Source organism: Anoplophora glabripennis, unplaced genomic scaffold (genome assembly GCF_000390285.2).
Source record: "Anoplophora glabripennis isolate ALB-LARVAE unplaced genomic scaffold, Agla_2.0 scaffold964, whole genome shotgun sequence".
NCBI lineage: Eukaryota > Metazoa > Arthropoda > Insecta > Coleoptera > Cerambycidae > Anoplophora > Anoplophora glabripennis.
In genome coordinates, this window is record NW_019417100.1 from 25981 (window position 1) to 42008 (window position 16028).

General features: G+C 33.1%; 2 protein-coding genes across 3 annotated transcripts; one reads left to right on the forward strand and one right to left on the reverse strand.

Annotated features, from left to right (window-relative positions):
* The first annotated feature begins 1255 nt into the window (after window positions 1–1255).
* On the forward strand, window positions 1256–2219 carry LOC108912732 (thioredoxin, mitochondrial). Its single transcript, XM_018718060.1, has 3 exons — window positions 1256–1557; window positions 1703–1826; window positions 2020–2219. Exons 1-3 carry the CDS (start codon window positions 1388–1390, stop codon window positions 2134–2136), a joined length of 411 nt encoding a protein of 136 aa, XP_018573576.1. The 5' UTR covers window positions 1256–1387; the 3' UTR covers window positions 2137–2219.
* Window positions 2220–3812: 1593 nt separating this feature from the next.
* On the reverse strand, window positions 3813–10090 carry LOC108912731 (G patch domain-containing protein 1 homolog). Of its 2 annotated transcripts, XM_023455919.1 has the most exons (5): window positions 9904–10090; window positions 9545–9846; window positions 8421–9445; window positions 5188–5730; window positions 3813–4246 (listed from the first exon to the last, which is right to left on the reverse strand). In XM_023455919.1, the coding sequence occupies exons 1-5, from the start codon at window positions 9965–9967 to the stop codon at window positions 4006–4008; spliced, it is 2175 nt and encodes a 724-aa protein (XP_023311687.1). In that variant the 5' UTR covers window positions 9968–10090; the 3' UTR covers window positions 3813–4005. The 2 variants fall into 2 exon arrangements, with proteins under 2 accessions (XP_023311687.1, XP_018573575.1); XM_018718059.1 differs by lacking the exon at window positions 3813–4246 and having other exon boundaries at window positions 4754–5730.
* Between the last annotated feature and the right edge of the window lie 5938 nt (window positions 10091–16028).

Consider the following 16028-nt stretch of genomic DNA (forward strand, 5'->3'; position numbering starts at 1 on the left):
CCCTCCCGCGCTAGCCTAAGGGCCACCTTAGCAAAGCGCATCCCAGGCTGCATAGCCGCACTACCCTACCCAACCATACCACACATAAACATGACACTACCCCCGGGGTTTACACAGACGAGCCGGCGAAGCAAGAAGAGCGCCAGAAGAAAGGGCCCTAGCCGGCGGGGCCCAGCCAGGACAAAAGGAGGTCCCACAAAGCGCCTACACCGGCCGCATTTGCGGTCGGGGTAGACGACGGATGGGGCCCACCTACGAAGGCTGTCCAGGCCTACACGAGATGAGGCAGGATAAAGAGGGATAATCCCCCTCGATCCCAAATCATTGAGGCCAATTTCTAGCCATAGAATAATGGCGCGACTCAGCCACCGAACATGGTCAAATAGGCATTGAAAAAAGATTTTTGCATTGAGAATGATATTAAAAAACTAAATTTTTTGAAATTTTTTAACACCCTGTAGCTTGGAAAAGAAAACCCGAAGAGCATAAATTTATATGACAAATATTTATTTTTTAAAATAAAAAATCCACTGTTTAATTTATTCCCAACCTTTATGTTACACCCTGTATATATATAAGGCTTTTTTTCGCGAGTGAATATTGGTGAATACGTCTGACTTGTAGTTACTGTTTCTATCTCTTTTTTATCTTATTTCTAACCTTGTCTAACCTGAACAGATCGCGAAAATGTATATATTCACTATTCAGTGGTGCAGCTTGTCATATACTGTGGATAATCCTGAAGCAAAGTGGATCGCAAATATGTCCCATATAAAAAATTAATCTTGCGACCATTAAGTAAAATATTTGCTGTTTCAACGTCTACGTTTACTAAAACATCTGTATCAGAATCCATCATTTTGCTGAACGATTTTTATCCTCATTCAAACAAAATGTCAAAAAGAAAAAGGTTAAGTTACAGGCTGACAATACTAGTTGAATATACTAACAGAATATTCAGCTGAAGGGTGAAGAGTTCAGTCATTTGATCTAAACTGGTGACGTCACATAGTAGTTTAAATGACTGACTATTCTCGCAAAAACGTAATATTCACTCATACTACACATACTACAACATACGACTTCACTCGCGAAAAAAAGCCTAAAATATTCACGCATACTACACATACTACAATATACGACTTCACTCGCGAAAAAAAGCCTTATATATATAATATAGTTATAACATATATAACAGAAGAGAACAGAACAGAACAGAATATATATAACATAACCTAAATAAATAATAAAACGAAGTGTATATAAGTATTGTGACGTGACCGAAGAACGTAATACGGAAAATACTTTTTTGGAGTGATGTCAAAAGTCAAACTTAGTTCCTATTTGTATTTATATTAAAAAAATTATTTGTTAACAATTATCCAAAATGAATTCAATATTTCGTTCTAGTCTTATTAAACGAGCTTCAATTTCCTCAAAACATTTTATCGGGATCGCAAGTGTCAGAAATGCTTCGTTCAAGGTTCAGGATGATAAAGATTTTTTGGAAAAAGTTGAAAACAGTAAAGATCTCGTAATAGTGGATTTCTTTGCTACGTAAGTATAACGCGCTTTATTTCATTATTAAGTTCAATGTCGAATTTTTCAGGGATTTTTTTTTGTAATTTGCCATTTGAGATTATGTATTATGTACCTAAGTACAGCACAGCTCATTCAGGTATAATGGTATTTTGTATTTCAGATGGTGCGGCCCATGTAAAGCTTTAGAGCCCAGGCTGGAAAATGTTGTAGCTCAAAGAAAAGGCCAAATAAATTTGGCCAAAGTTGATATAGATGACTTGGGAGAATTAGCTGCTAAATATGAAGTATCCAAATATTGATTTTTTATCATTAAATTTAGATATCATAGCTTATAAAACCACAATTGATCGAATACTTTTTCATTATTCCATAATAAACTGGTGAAATACTTGCAGTACAATTTTTTGTTGCATGTACTAGAACAAATTCTTCCAACAGTTTTGTGTAAATAGTAAAATATTGTATTTTCTTCACTAGGTCAGCACTATTCCTGCATTGGTGGTATTCCAAAATGGAAAAGTAAAAGAAAGGTTGGTGGGTTTACAAGATGAAGACAAATTGAATCTTTGGATTGACAGGGTATTGAAGAAATGAAATATTTATCAAGTGTTAATGCTTTAATTGTATATAGGTAATAGTTAAAAGCCAATAATAAATATAAAATAGGCATGTTTATATTTGTTTTGTTTGAATTGGTCATTATATTTGAGATAAATAGAGAAGTTAAATGGGAGTTGATTTAAAAAAAAAATTAATACTTGCACTTCTTTTTCCTCTTAAAGAACGAGAATGTTTTACTGTTTGACATTTAAAAATATTACCCACCAATCGCGCTTTGATATTTTAAACCAAAAATACACAAAAGGTGTGCCGACTTAAGATCAAAATACAATCGCCAAACTTATCAATAAAAATCAATTTTTAAATTTTAATTTTGACACCCTGAATTTTGAAAATGGGTCTCCGAAATGAAAAGTGACGTAAGAAAAGTCGCATTATTTTAGTCCAAAGAATATGTGGTTAACGGGTTGATCTATTAATTTTGTAACACCCTGTATATCAGTTCTTCATATTCTACAGTGTTTTTAGCAATTCCTTTAAGTTTTATGAAACTATCCTACGGAGGCACTGATATGGCAGTGAAACAAAAGAAATGTTTATGTGTCATTAATTTTTCCCGTCGTTAGGTTTGACTGTTGAAGTAGCGTTTTTATGTGATTTAAATAGTTATTCTTAATTAATTAATATTGTTTGAATGGTTTTGTTCTTACTTGTTCGTAATGAATTTCTCAAAAGAGCTCGAGCCTATCTTGATGAAATTTATCCTAATAGATGGATTGGTCGAGGTGGGCCACTGTCATGGCCTCCTAGATAATATCGACGCGTCAGTACGAAAACATGTTATCTCAAATTTCGGTTGGAAAACCTGCTATCTAAAATTGTAATTGGAAAACATGCTACCTCAATTTAAGCTTGGAAAACATGCTAGCTCAGATTTTTAAGGAAAAACACGCTATCTTGCACAAAATTAAATTTGACTAGAAATTTAAGTTGGCTGCATTGGCATTGAAATGCACATTGAATAATTGAAACCGTGCACTTATAATAAACTTTATAATATATTTTTCAAAAAGTAAGGAATATTTATGTTCAGGTACATATTGTTTCATTCAACATTTTTCAATTAATTTTGTTAACTTATTGTTATAAATGACAAAATTGTTAATTAAAAAAATAGAATAATTGTAGTGTTGCAATACATATATCACTCGACGTTTTTTTGAAATAACAAATTATAAAAAAATTCCATTTTCAAAATACAGGGTGTTATTTTGAAAATGAGGCTCCAAAATGAAAAGTGGCATAAGAAAAATCCCATTATTATAGTCCAAAGAATATGTGGTGAACTGCTTGACTTACTAATTTGTACCACCCTGTATATACAGGGTGCTCTCAAAGTTGAGTCATTTATTTTAACAATTGGTAAAACTCATAAAAAAAGTCGATTTATGTTTTTACAATGGAGTAGTCGAAAATGACAATAAATCATAATGTTATAAAGTTTTTAAATTTCAATTTTTTTAAATAATTGTTAATAATTGCTTTATTTGACAACGTTTATATAAACGATTTTTGGTAAATCAATTTTTTTTATGAGCTACCAGCTGTTAAAATGAATGACTCAACTTTGAGAACACCCTGTATATTAAAATATTTTAATTTTTTATTATGCTGGTGGGAGCGATCGAAACATAAGTGATTGCCTTTAAATTAATTTTTATTAGGTACTATACATTTTTCAGTGCGTTGTGATTATACTACATATATTTTGGTACATTGTCATATTTTAATTATGGTACCAAATACCGAAATTTTATTCTAATCGCAAATACCTAATACATATATTATTTATACATAATTTAATATCACAGCCATTTATATTTTAAAATTTACAAACTTTAATTACTTTTCGCTTCTCGATTTCTTCTTATCACGTTTGTGTTTCTTACGTTTTTCCTTTTTATGCTTTTTTTTGTGTTTATCTTTCTTACTGTTACCTTCACCCTTCTCAACCCATACATCTTCGTTATCACTAGACAAGCTGGCCTCGTTTGTTGCTTTAGTAATTTTAATTTTATTACTGGGGAGTGCGGGTCCATAAGAAACCACTTCCGTTTCTTCTTTATCAATTGAATTAAGCGATGTGGAATTTTNCGTTTTTTGAAATAACAAATTATAAAAAAATTCCATTTTCAAAATACAGGGTGTTATTTTGAAAATGAGGCTCCAAAATGAAAAGTGGCATAAGAAAAATCCCATTATTGTAGTCCAAAGAATATGTGGTGAACTGCTTGACTTACTAATTTGTACCACCCTGTATATACAGGGTGCTCTCAAAGTTGAGTCATTTATTTTAACAATTGGTAAAACTCATAAAAAAAGTCGATTTATGTTTTTACAATGGAGTAGTCGAAAATGACAATAAATCATAATGTTATAAAGTTTTTAAATTTCAATTTTTTTAAATAATTGTTAATAATTGCTTTATTTGACAACGTTTATATAAACGATTTTTGGTAAATCAATTTTTTTTATGAGCTACCAGCTGTTAAAATGAATGACTCAACTTTGAGAACACCCTGTATATTAAAATATTTTAATTTTTTATTATGCTGGTGGGAGCGATCGAAACATAAGTGATTGCCTTTAAATTAATTTTTATTAGGTACTATACATTTTTCAGTGCGTTGTGATTATACTACATATATTTTGGTACATTGTCATATTTTAATTATGGTACCAAATACCGAAATTTTATTCTAATCGCAAATACCTAATACATATATTATTTATACATAATTTAATATCACAGCCATTTATATTTTAAAATTTACAAACTTTAACTACTTTTCGCTTCTCGATTTCTTCTTATCACGTTTGTGTTTCTTACGTTTTTCCTTTTTATGCTTTTTTTTGTGTTTATCTTTCTTACTGTTACCTTCACCCTTCTCAACCCATACATCTTCGTTATCACTAGACAAGCTGGCCTCGTTTGTTGCTTTAGTAATTTTAATTTTATTACTGGGGAGTGCGGGTCCATAAGAAACCACTTCCGTTTCTTCTTTATCAATTGAATTAAGCGATGTGGAATTTTCCACCTTTGTTTCTACTTGTGTGTCTTTTTTAGGATTAGAAAATATGTGGAAGTTTACATTGGACAGTATTCCTTCTTTAATCGGCTTAATTTTGGGTATCAATGAATCAGATAGAACGTTGGCTTTAAGTTCTTCAATTTTGTTAGTATCGGTTTTCTCTTCAGTCACATCTTCATCTTCCGATTCGCTACTGCTCAAAAACACCGCTTTGAACAGATCCAAATTTTGAGCTACATCGACTTTTTCTGTAATGTCTTTGGGTACATTTTCCAACTCTGGTTCATCATTGTTTTTTTTAATATCCGTTACTTCACTTTGTTCCTGTTTCAGAACATCAGTAATATTTTGTTCTGGTTCCATAACTTCATCATTTATTTTTATGGAATCAGCGACAACACTTGTTGGAGTCGTATTTTCTTCTTGCTTTGTTTGAATGGAAAGTCCTGGGGATAAAATATTCTGATCCTCAGAATGCTTCTGATATTCGAATATAAGATTTTTAGTTCTCTTTTTATTTTTCTCGTCAGGCCTGCTGCAATATAAAAAATGTATCGATTAAGTTTATGGAAAAATAGAATGAATATTAAATGAATAGAGCATTCAAACAGCAATTTGCTAATATACAGGGTATTTCAGTTAAAACTTCCCACCTGGAAAATATCGGAATTAAAAAAAAAACAAAAAAAAAACTTTTTTTTCAAGGACACGTAATTTTTTGTGTCTTGGAAGCTACACTTTAGGAAGAGGCGTAAAATACACTTACATTTTAAATGGCACCCTATGTTAAGTGACACCTCATTTTAAAGCTTTTTCAATTCTGCTCACCACGACATAAAACATGTTCTAATTGGATCACATTGTTATCTAACATTGCCATAATTTATTCACAAAAATACGTTCTTCTATCAAAATCGTCTTGTGAGCTCCTGAGTTGGTTTCATTTTATAGGGATGCATATTAAATATTTGAATAATCGATGAATGGCTAACATCGAACATTGGGGCTGCTTTTCAACTAGACGTATGTGGGTTTTCCTCAAACTCAAGCATAATATGACTTTTTAAATTTTGGTTTGGATATGACAATAAAATCATCACATAAAGAATAAGACAAAATATCAATGAATGAAATAATGTTATTTTATTAAATATTCAAATTGGTTTCCCGTTCGAATGAATATTTTGAAGCATTTTGGGCGTTATCTGACGACATTCTTCAACAATTCGCCGATAAAGCTCCTCATGTGAGTTTGGTCGTGTTGCATAAATTTTCGATTTTGTGTGTAGAAAAAAGTTTAAGGGCATTAGATCTGGTGATCTGGGAGGCCGCTCAATTGAACCTATGCGTCCTATCCAGTGATTTGGAAAGTTCTGATTGAGAAAATTACGCAGTTACGGCATAATGTGAAAAGAAAATGGATGTCTCCGATTTCTTTTGTTTTTTTTTTAATTCCGATATTTTCCAGGTGGGAAGTTTTAATTGAAACATCCTGTTAATAACTGGAAAAATATATGTGGTTGCCACTCTTCTCTAGGAGTGTGCCAAAGCGTAATTCATGATTTAAGTCACAGACCACCTAGACTGGCCTTATCTAATTCCAATGCACGGGTACCAGTGAATGCAAAATCCGGGGAAGTGGAGTGTGGAAGGCAATCTGATCGCGCGCATGTTTAAGCAGATCCGGATTAAATAATATTTTTATTACATATTAAACATTATATTGCATCTTATGACAAATATTCAATTTTAAGTTTGTAATTCAGAAAATAGTATATTTTAGTGTCATATTAAATAAAACTACAAAATAATTTAAATATATTTATTGTCCTCTAACTAATAAATTTATTTAATATTTGCCTTTTCGTCGATTTGACCGAATTAAATAATTTGATTTCATGATTTATTCGTACATCGATATACTTTTCACATTCAGCCCTTACAAGTTTTATTAAATGATTACAATTGTTAGGCAAATTATCAAATTGATGTTCATGCAAATTTTTAAATATGTTTCTGTAGCCTATGTTCTGCTTTCATCATTATTAAAAAATTTTATTAATTTTTCTGTTTCTTGGCATATTACTACAACATCTCGAGATGGATACGTCAAACAACCATGATCTTTAATAAAAATTAATTGACTGTATGAATACTGTGTATTTGATATTAAACTATTTACACAGTCTTCACATTTTATTGGCTTTATTAGAGAACTTGTTATTAAGAAACCACCAATATATACTATAATGTACTTGCTAGTGTCCAGTCCTGTTTTTTAATAGCCTTCACCCATCTTCGTTTTATGTCAACATTCCTTGGAAATCTGTAAAAATTTAAATATTAGGTTTGAAAAATCGAAGTGTACTTAATTAATTTTTTTTGTCACAAAACTCTCTGAAATTAGTTTTGTTTGTGATTTTTTCAATTGAAAAAAATATTTAATTAATTTTCAGCCATCTCGAAATGATGGGAATTGGTAAAATTTCATAAAAATTTGAGACTCACATAAAGTAAATAATTACTAAAAATATTTTACAGTAATTCATTCATTATTTTATAATAACAATATCACGTCCATCACTACACTACGAATATGTGAGCGAACAAAATTTTATAGCTAACCCTGGAAACTTGTGACGTCAACCGAAAAATGGCGTACATATTTACCTTTTATATATTCCTTTTTTTTACTTACCTAAAGAAGGAAACTTTTCACCTCTCTTCACCAACTCGATCTCTTCTATTTACACAATGTTTTACAATACACTTGCCCATGATAAAACGTCTAATTATCGAAATCACAGCGATGCGTACACCTAAAATGCTAGGACACGACTGAGCGCTGGGCTCCAAATCAGGCGCCTAAGTGTTTTCACCAAAGTCGCTCTATAAGCCAGTCTAGGTGGTCTATGGTTTTTTAAGTCCATGACATGTATGCAACCAGCGGGACGAGGTGTGAGGTTCGAGCAAATGATTGAAGAAGAGGGAGAAGTCAGTCTTAATGTAGTCGCGAAGTAGCATTGACGCATTATGCATCCTTTGCCGTCTTAATAAAAAGTGTTGTTGTATTACATTGTTTTACTAAAATAAGCATAGCAATCCATAACCTAGGGTTTAGGCTAACATATATTTGAAGAATAAATTAGAAAACACAGAAAACAGGCAAAAAATTTTGTTTAACAGTTGTTTTTATAATTGTTCCAAAAATAAAATTGTACTTACTCCATGAATGGCTCGGGAACGTTAAACCTTTTACAAAGAATGCTGCAGGGATGCCAGTCAGTTGTAACTCTAGTAAGAATACCAAACATTTTCATTCTCGCGGCCTCCCTTAGTTCTTTGGTTCCATGTGTGGTTTCCATTTTCTCAACAGGTTTTAATATATTATTAACGTCTTCTTCTTCAACTGCCGACACAAATCTATCTGATATCAACACCGACGAAATATCAAAACTTGTCGTTGCGTTTTCCTGTTTACTTTTTGTATTTTCTTGTTTTTTTTCTGGCTCGGGTTCCACAATGGATTTTGATTCTGTGTATGTTTTATCTACATTTTCACCTAAATATGCTGCTCTTATAGCAGGATTAATTTCTTTTCTTTCTTTAGGACTAGACTCTTCAGCAAGAAGTGGTTCAAACCTTGACTTTCTTACTTTATGCTTACCAGTAAAACTATGTGGAATATTTGGCGGAGGATATAATTTACTAAAGAGTAATGGAGCTTTCGATTGTTTAAATAAACAAAATAATAAATTCCTTTTATCAGCCTCAATCTTCCCAGATTTTTCTTTTGTCAATTCAAAATCGTATTTAGTCATATCTTCTTTTGCGTATATGTCATCATCTTCCTCCTCGAAAGCTCCTACGCCAAATGCTTGTCCTTTTATCGATATCTTTTTATTGTTTTTGTCTCTCATAACTAAACTAGTACTTTCGAATAAGTTTATATGAGATTTATCTAGTCCCTTATAACCTAGACCAAAAGTATTAGATTTGGGATTTTTTAGAAATGTTTCATAAATCTTAGGAATATGATATTGTTTGTTTTCAATACTTTTTGGTATTCTATATTCTTTCGGAATTTGACATCCATATACTTTTTCTTCAGTAGAATCTACTTCTTGTTGGTTAATAATTTTATCCTGAATTCCAATATTTTTAAGGAGTAAATAACCAACCGTTTCATTGCCGCTACATAACAATGTCTGCAAAACTGGCTCTCCGGGAATTGGGCCATCAGGAAACATCTATAAAATAAAGGATAATTAATAACTGTTATATGCATATACGTTTATTAATTTTATACTTGTTTGATTACACTACACCTTAGAATTAATATTACAGACCTGTCTTTTACGTTTCTTCACTGTAGAAAATTCTTTTGTTGCCTTAACAGTTTGATGTGCAATACCATATTCACCAAAATCCTCATCGTCCATAAAATCTTCAGGTTTTTGCATAACATTTTTTGCCTTATCCTGTCTAGTACTTTTAAATTCACTAGGGGTCCATCCTTCCAATGAACCAACAGTGTTAAAGAAGCCTGCAGAGAAACCTCCTGTAAACGCTCCATGAAATCTACGTCTTCCTTCTGCATCTGTTGCAATTTGTTCTTCTACGGAAATTGGTTTCTTTTTTGGAAAGGCATCTATTAGTAAGAAATATATATGTTATAATATTGCTAAAATATTAGATACGTTTATACCTTCATCATATGGATCTAGAGGTTTTCCAAAATAACAATAATTTTCTTCTTCAGAATCAGACATTCTTGGATATTAAATATTGAATAAATTTCAGTCAATGGATTTAATAATCGGCTTCACTAAGTAATAGTAATAGAGACTTTACTTAAAAATTAAACTGTTCTGTTAGTTAACCTCACTTTTAGGTTTCTGTCAGTATAAACACAAAACAAAATCCACAGTAGGAATGAGCAAAAATAACCGCTTAAATGAATAACCGATTATTGTGTGTCGGTTAACCGGTCAAAAACCGGTTATTTCCCGACTTCGGTTTAACCTGATAACCGATTATTTATGTCAAAAACCGCGTGCCGGTTATTTTACCGAGACCGAGTGAAAATTTTAGCTCTAGCTCACTGTACGATTAAAATATATTGTGCTCTATCCTTAAACTTGATAGTAGATCAGACCACAGCATAGATAAAATAAATAAATATTTATTTTGCTATGATCAGACTTAAGCCATCGTCGGCCGGGCATTCTATTTAGTGGTCTGTGTCGGACTACGCTAATTAGGCTTCCTTGACGGGACAAAACATATTGATCATTATGAAGTGTCAAAATAACAATAAATTTCAGCTGTCAAATCAATGTTTTATTTCTCCTCGATATGAAAACCTAACCATTTGATAAAGTTTTAAAAAATAAATATAAGCATTGCTTGGTGTTTGAATAAAAGTAAAAAAATATAAATTTTTAAATCAGATGCATGACTACACAATTTTTTAATACAGAAATAAATTAGAGCACTCACAAAAATTTAAAAGGGCCGGTTATTTCAATAACCGGTTTTTAGGTAGAGGTTAACCGATTCAGGTTTAACCGACTAAGGGCCGGTTGTTATATGTATATAGTTAATCTTAACCTATAAAACGAACATTGATTCCTAAACGGAGGTTAATTTGACATCTGTAGTTTAAACTCAACCTATAAAACCGGCCCTAAGAAAAATAACCGGTTAACCGATAACCGGTTATTTTTCAATAACCGCCCATCCCTAATCCACAGAACATTCAAATCATAGATTAGAAGAATATAATTCAAACACCTTAGAGCATATACTACTGGAGACAGGTTCCAGTGGCGAGAATGAAGAGCATTAGAGAGAGAGCTATAGGAGTGAAATTGCTATCTCTATCTAGCAACATGCAGTCGCGTGCTGCTAGAGAGAGATAGCAAATACCTTCCTATACCACTCTCTCTAAACCTCCGCTACACTATCGGCCATTGAGACGCTGCCTCCAGTAGTATATGCTGTTAAGTCAAACACAACATCACGAAACAGGAAAAATTATAGCAGTCATAAAACATGTTATTCGAGCTTGTGGCCTTCGAGCATATGCCGTGGCAAATTCTTTTGATGGGGCCCTATCAGTAAAAATCGTCACGTTGTACTTAGTTTAATTTTAATAAACCACTTAAGTAGTTATCCAACACTAATAACAATTTTATTTTCAAGAGAATGGGTTTATACATTTACAATGAAATAACAATTTGATTTCAATAAGATATTTATTAAGAAAAATCTTTACTTCGAGCTTTCTGTTCCGCAAAAGTGTCTATAACATCATCAAAGTTTAAAGATCGGGCCATAGAATTTTCAATAGACAGAATAGCCGAGTTACTTAACCTGTCTTATCCCATAGAGTTTCTTAGATAGGTTTTTATTAATTTTAGTTTTGAAAATGATCGTTCAGCACTAGCTGCAGTCACAGGAATTGTAACAAATAACATTAATGCAGTGCATACTTCAGGAAAGCTGCAGGACATACATAAAATGATTCTTTATTATTAATAAATCAGCAAGGTCTCTAATCTCTAATACACGAAGACTTTTCTATTTCGTCTGAAAGTGGACCGAAAACTGAGAATTTCCCTGGCAAACGATTCAGATATATATTTTTTATATATATCAACAAATTCTAGAGCGTTTTTAATAGATCAGTGTCATTTCAAATTTGCAAAGTTGAAGGCTGCAAAACACTGAAATTGGAAACAATTTCATTAATCGGAAGGAAACGCGATTTCAGTTGATTAATAATGATGTCCAATATTCGATAAAATATGTTCACTTTGAACTTTCCGGATCTTGGAGACGCTCATCTTCGCAAAGTTCGTCAAAATGGCGTTTTACCTTCCTCTGACGAGTTTTAGAAAATTCAGGGGTGGTGGACCATTTTTCTGCTACACTATTTGCTTCCATTTTTTAATTTACAAATTCATGTCGATACCTTTCCAGTTCTTCTAGACAAATTTTCAAACGTTTTAAGGCATTTGAAAGATACCGATCTTTCAAGCCACCGGCTTTAGACTGAAGTGCTTTAGAGGCTGCATCGGTAGTTTGTAGAATTTGTAGAATGGAAAACCAATAACATAATAAAATTGTAGTTTTCGATGTTCTTCTTGAGTGAAACAGCTTCATTTCTTTCATCTGATTTGCAATTTAACAGAATTGTTTTCGTTACCGCTTCTTGGACTTCAACAAACCGAACTTTTAAAGCAAAAACAGCATCATAACGTCCTGCCCATCTAGTAGGGTTTAATGTTTTTAATGTTATTGTTGTTGAAGACTCCCTTTCTTTATTAGATATAAAACTTGATAAAATATTCCATCTTTTGATACTATGCCTAAAAAAATTAAAAAATATACTTTTCAAGTAAAATAAAATACTCACGTACAAGTTAAAAATTTATTTCTGAGCTCGCGGCCTCTTGGGTCGGGGGCCCGTGGCATTTTGCCAGCCCTGCCACCCTATAGTTTCGCCACTGTATGCCCGCCATAATTTTAAGAGCTGAGGTCGGTCAAATTAGATTAGAGCAAGGTGGAAAATGACGAATAACATGCCGATGACAAATTTGACCTATTCTTTTTTTCACTTTGAAATTATGGAAGAACACTAATTTTGTTTTTAATTTTTTAAATTAGACAGGATTTAGCGCGTGAAATATGTTTTAAACGGGCGTTTTCGTGACGTTATTTAGTGCGATCCAGAAATCGAGAGTCGAGAAGTGAGGAGGCAAGACAAGAAAAGGCCCGACAACATAGCATAGTAAATATCAAGGGTCTAGAGCAGTGGCGGCTCGTCGGGTGACGCAAGTGACGCACCGCTTCACCTAAAATTTCCGTTTGTTTGTGCAATTTAAAATTATTTTAAATTTTATATAAATCTTATAATTTAGGTACAATTCTATATTGAAAATGTATTGTGTTTGTTTGTCTTACACGCAGAAATAAAAAAATAATTCCGCGGTGAACGCCTTCTAAAAAATCATTGCCTTCGTTGAGCGCGAACATCAACCTCGTACCACATATAACGTATACTACGCAAGTGACTCATATTGAAATTGGTATGTATCTGCTCCTCTCCGTAGCTCTCCGTACGGCGGTTGTCATGGCAACGAGGCAGCCAACGCATGTGTAAACTACGGCCTGGGAGAACGAGTGATGCAAAAGTTGAAGCAGCATTCTCATCGTCATCGCGCATCGCCTGTCTAGTGTCTATCGTGTGTAAACAGTTTATATGATACGTTGCCCAGTGCACGCTGCACGGTTATAATGGTTCTTTATTAATATTTGTTTTATATCAATAATTTGTAGAAATGTTTCCTATGCACGATCCTGTATGTATTATATTGGAAATGCCATTTTCCAGACCGAAAATTGAGGACAAAAAAGATTTTTTAAATTGCGAAAGACCTGTACCTTCTCTCGATGTGGAAAAAAGGGGGAGGTCAAAAGACAAAGTGTATGTTCGGAAGTTTCGGATTGAATGGTATTCGGAGTGTAAGTGATTGTGTGGATGTGTTTATTTAAAAAAACTTTTTTATATGCCGTGTTTAATTGCGAGTGTAAAATCGGGCGTGTGAAATAAGAAGGGATTTAACAATCCCGCTTAACATCTGTATCTGTACCTATCATTAAGTCCACGAGCCGAACTAATATTTCTATTTTTTATAAAATCTAAATGAAAATCCTTCTCGCCAACGTCAGTTTTTCGGTAATATTACAAATGCAACTAAAATTTCCAGATTCATTTAAAGCCGTTTGACTTTGAAAATTTGAAATTTTTCGCCTGCGGCGCTTTTTTTTTTAGTCAATCAATAAATATGCTTCACCTATTCTCAATGTCACGAGCCGCCACTGGTCTAGAGATAGTCAAATTGACTTTGTTTTGAGGTTCCTCGTATGTGTGATTTCATCTTGTCCTCACGGGAATTCTAAACTAGACGGCAGGGCAGACGGCAGAAAAGCAGGTTGTTTTCTCAGTGGCACAAAATGACGTCGCAATGCGTTTTTGATCACGGGACAAGATTTAAATTAATACATATTTCTAAACATCTATAATTAATTTGTAACAATAAAGAAATTAATTTTATTAACTATTAGTAATTGTCGGTTGTAGACTGCAGACTTATGCAGTACTAATTTCATGCAAGTTACCTATTACTCAAGAATCATTAAATATATTGACCTCAAACTTGGTACAGCCGTTGCTTCTTACAATTAGTGGCTACCTACACGTAAAATTTGACCACATACTAAAATCAGTGACGTCGGAGTCAGGGGGATCTGATGGAAAAAAAAATTTATTTGACATATTTCATAGATGGCACCGTTTACTTTATTTATTTATTATTTCATATTAATAATCTAATTCGCAGTGAATGAAAACCGCTTCTTGAGATTTGAATTAATTTATTTTTAGGTGACAACTCATTGGGGCCGGCAACATGTGATAAAACACATCGTAGGAAGAGCTAATGAATGGGTCATTACTTTGGCGCGTCCGGTTTGTAGTATGAAGGTCGTGGGTTCAAGACTCGCTGTCTCCTCTCGAATTCACATGTGTATAATGATTATTCGCACCGAGCAATGTGTTACAAGTAACGTAACATGAACAGGTTCAGCCCGTTAAGTAAAAGGAAGACTGTTCTGCTGATATTTTCGCATAAAAAAATATCCGCAGTAAAACGACCACCCACGGTATAGTCTGCCAGAGAATCGTTATTAAAAAATAACGTTAAAAGTGGAAACTATGGAAGCTCGTCCGTGTCCATACGAAGGTCTTCGAGCACCTGCTCCTAAAAGTCTTGTGAATAATAGTGCTCATTATAGTATACAATTACAACTATCTTTTGATAAAAAAGTGTTTAAGGACATAGATGTTTATACGAACTGTGGGATATCTACGCCAGGAATTTAAATACTTCCATTTTGACATTTTTCATCACTATACAGGGTGGGCCACCAGTAACGCCTCGGTCGCTAGGGATCAAACGGCAAATGTTACAGAAACCTGTTTAGGTGGGTATGTGTAAGTTGATTACGGCTACATTTAAAAAATATTTTGAAATATACAGGGTGTCCAGGAAAAGCGTACCATATCAAAGTTATGTATTTTTGAATGGAACACCCTGTATTTTACTGCATTTTTGAAAGCACAAAAAAAATAGGTGAACTTTATTAAAGGCTCTGCATACCTAGGACTTATAGTTTGTGAGATATTTCAATTTTAGTGAAAATGCAGGCTTAGCGTAGAAATTTAACATTTGCAATAAAAAAATAATTTTAAGGAACCAGTTTTGGAGAGTGTATTTTAGATCCTTGAAGTCATAAATTATTATATTTGTCGTCACTTAGTATTGTACAGGGTGTCCAAAAAACTGCTGCATACTTCTCTCAACTTTAAACAGCAATAACTTGGTTATTTTAAATGGGACACCCAGTATATTTTTACTTTGGGAGTTAGGAAATTTAAAACTCTTTCAAACTGTATATAAGTTCCCTATTAGTTGGCGCACCTGCACATTTTTCATATTCAGTGAAAAATTGTATAAATCGAAAATTTAGTAATAAATGAATAGGTAGGAATGGTTCATGTCAGTGGCTACCTAGGTGTCCAAACCTCCCTTAATGGACTTCTTTGTTTCGGGCTATATAAAAAATCTTGTACACAGTGTTCCACCTACTACTTGCGATGATATGAAGGAAAGGATTAGATATGCATTTGCTACAATCACCCCAAATATTCTAAGGAATGTGAGAATATCATTTGAAGATAGAAAAGATGCTGTATTCAAGAGA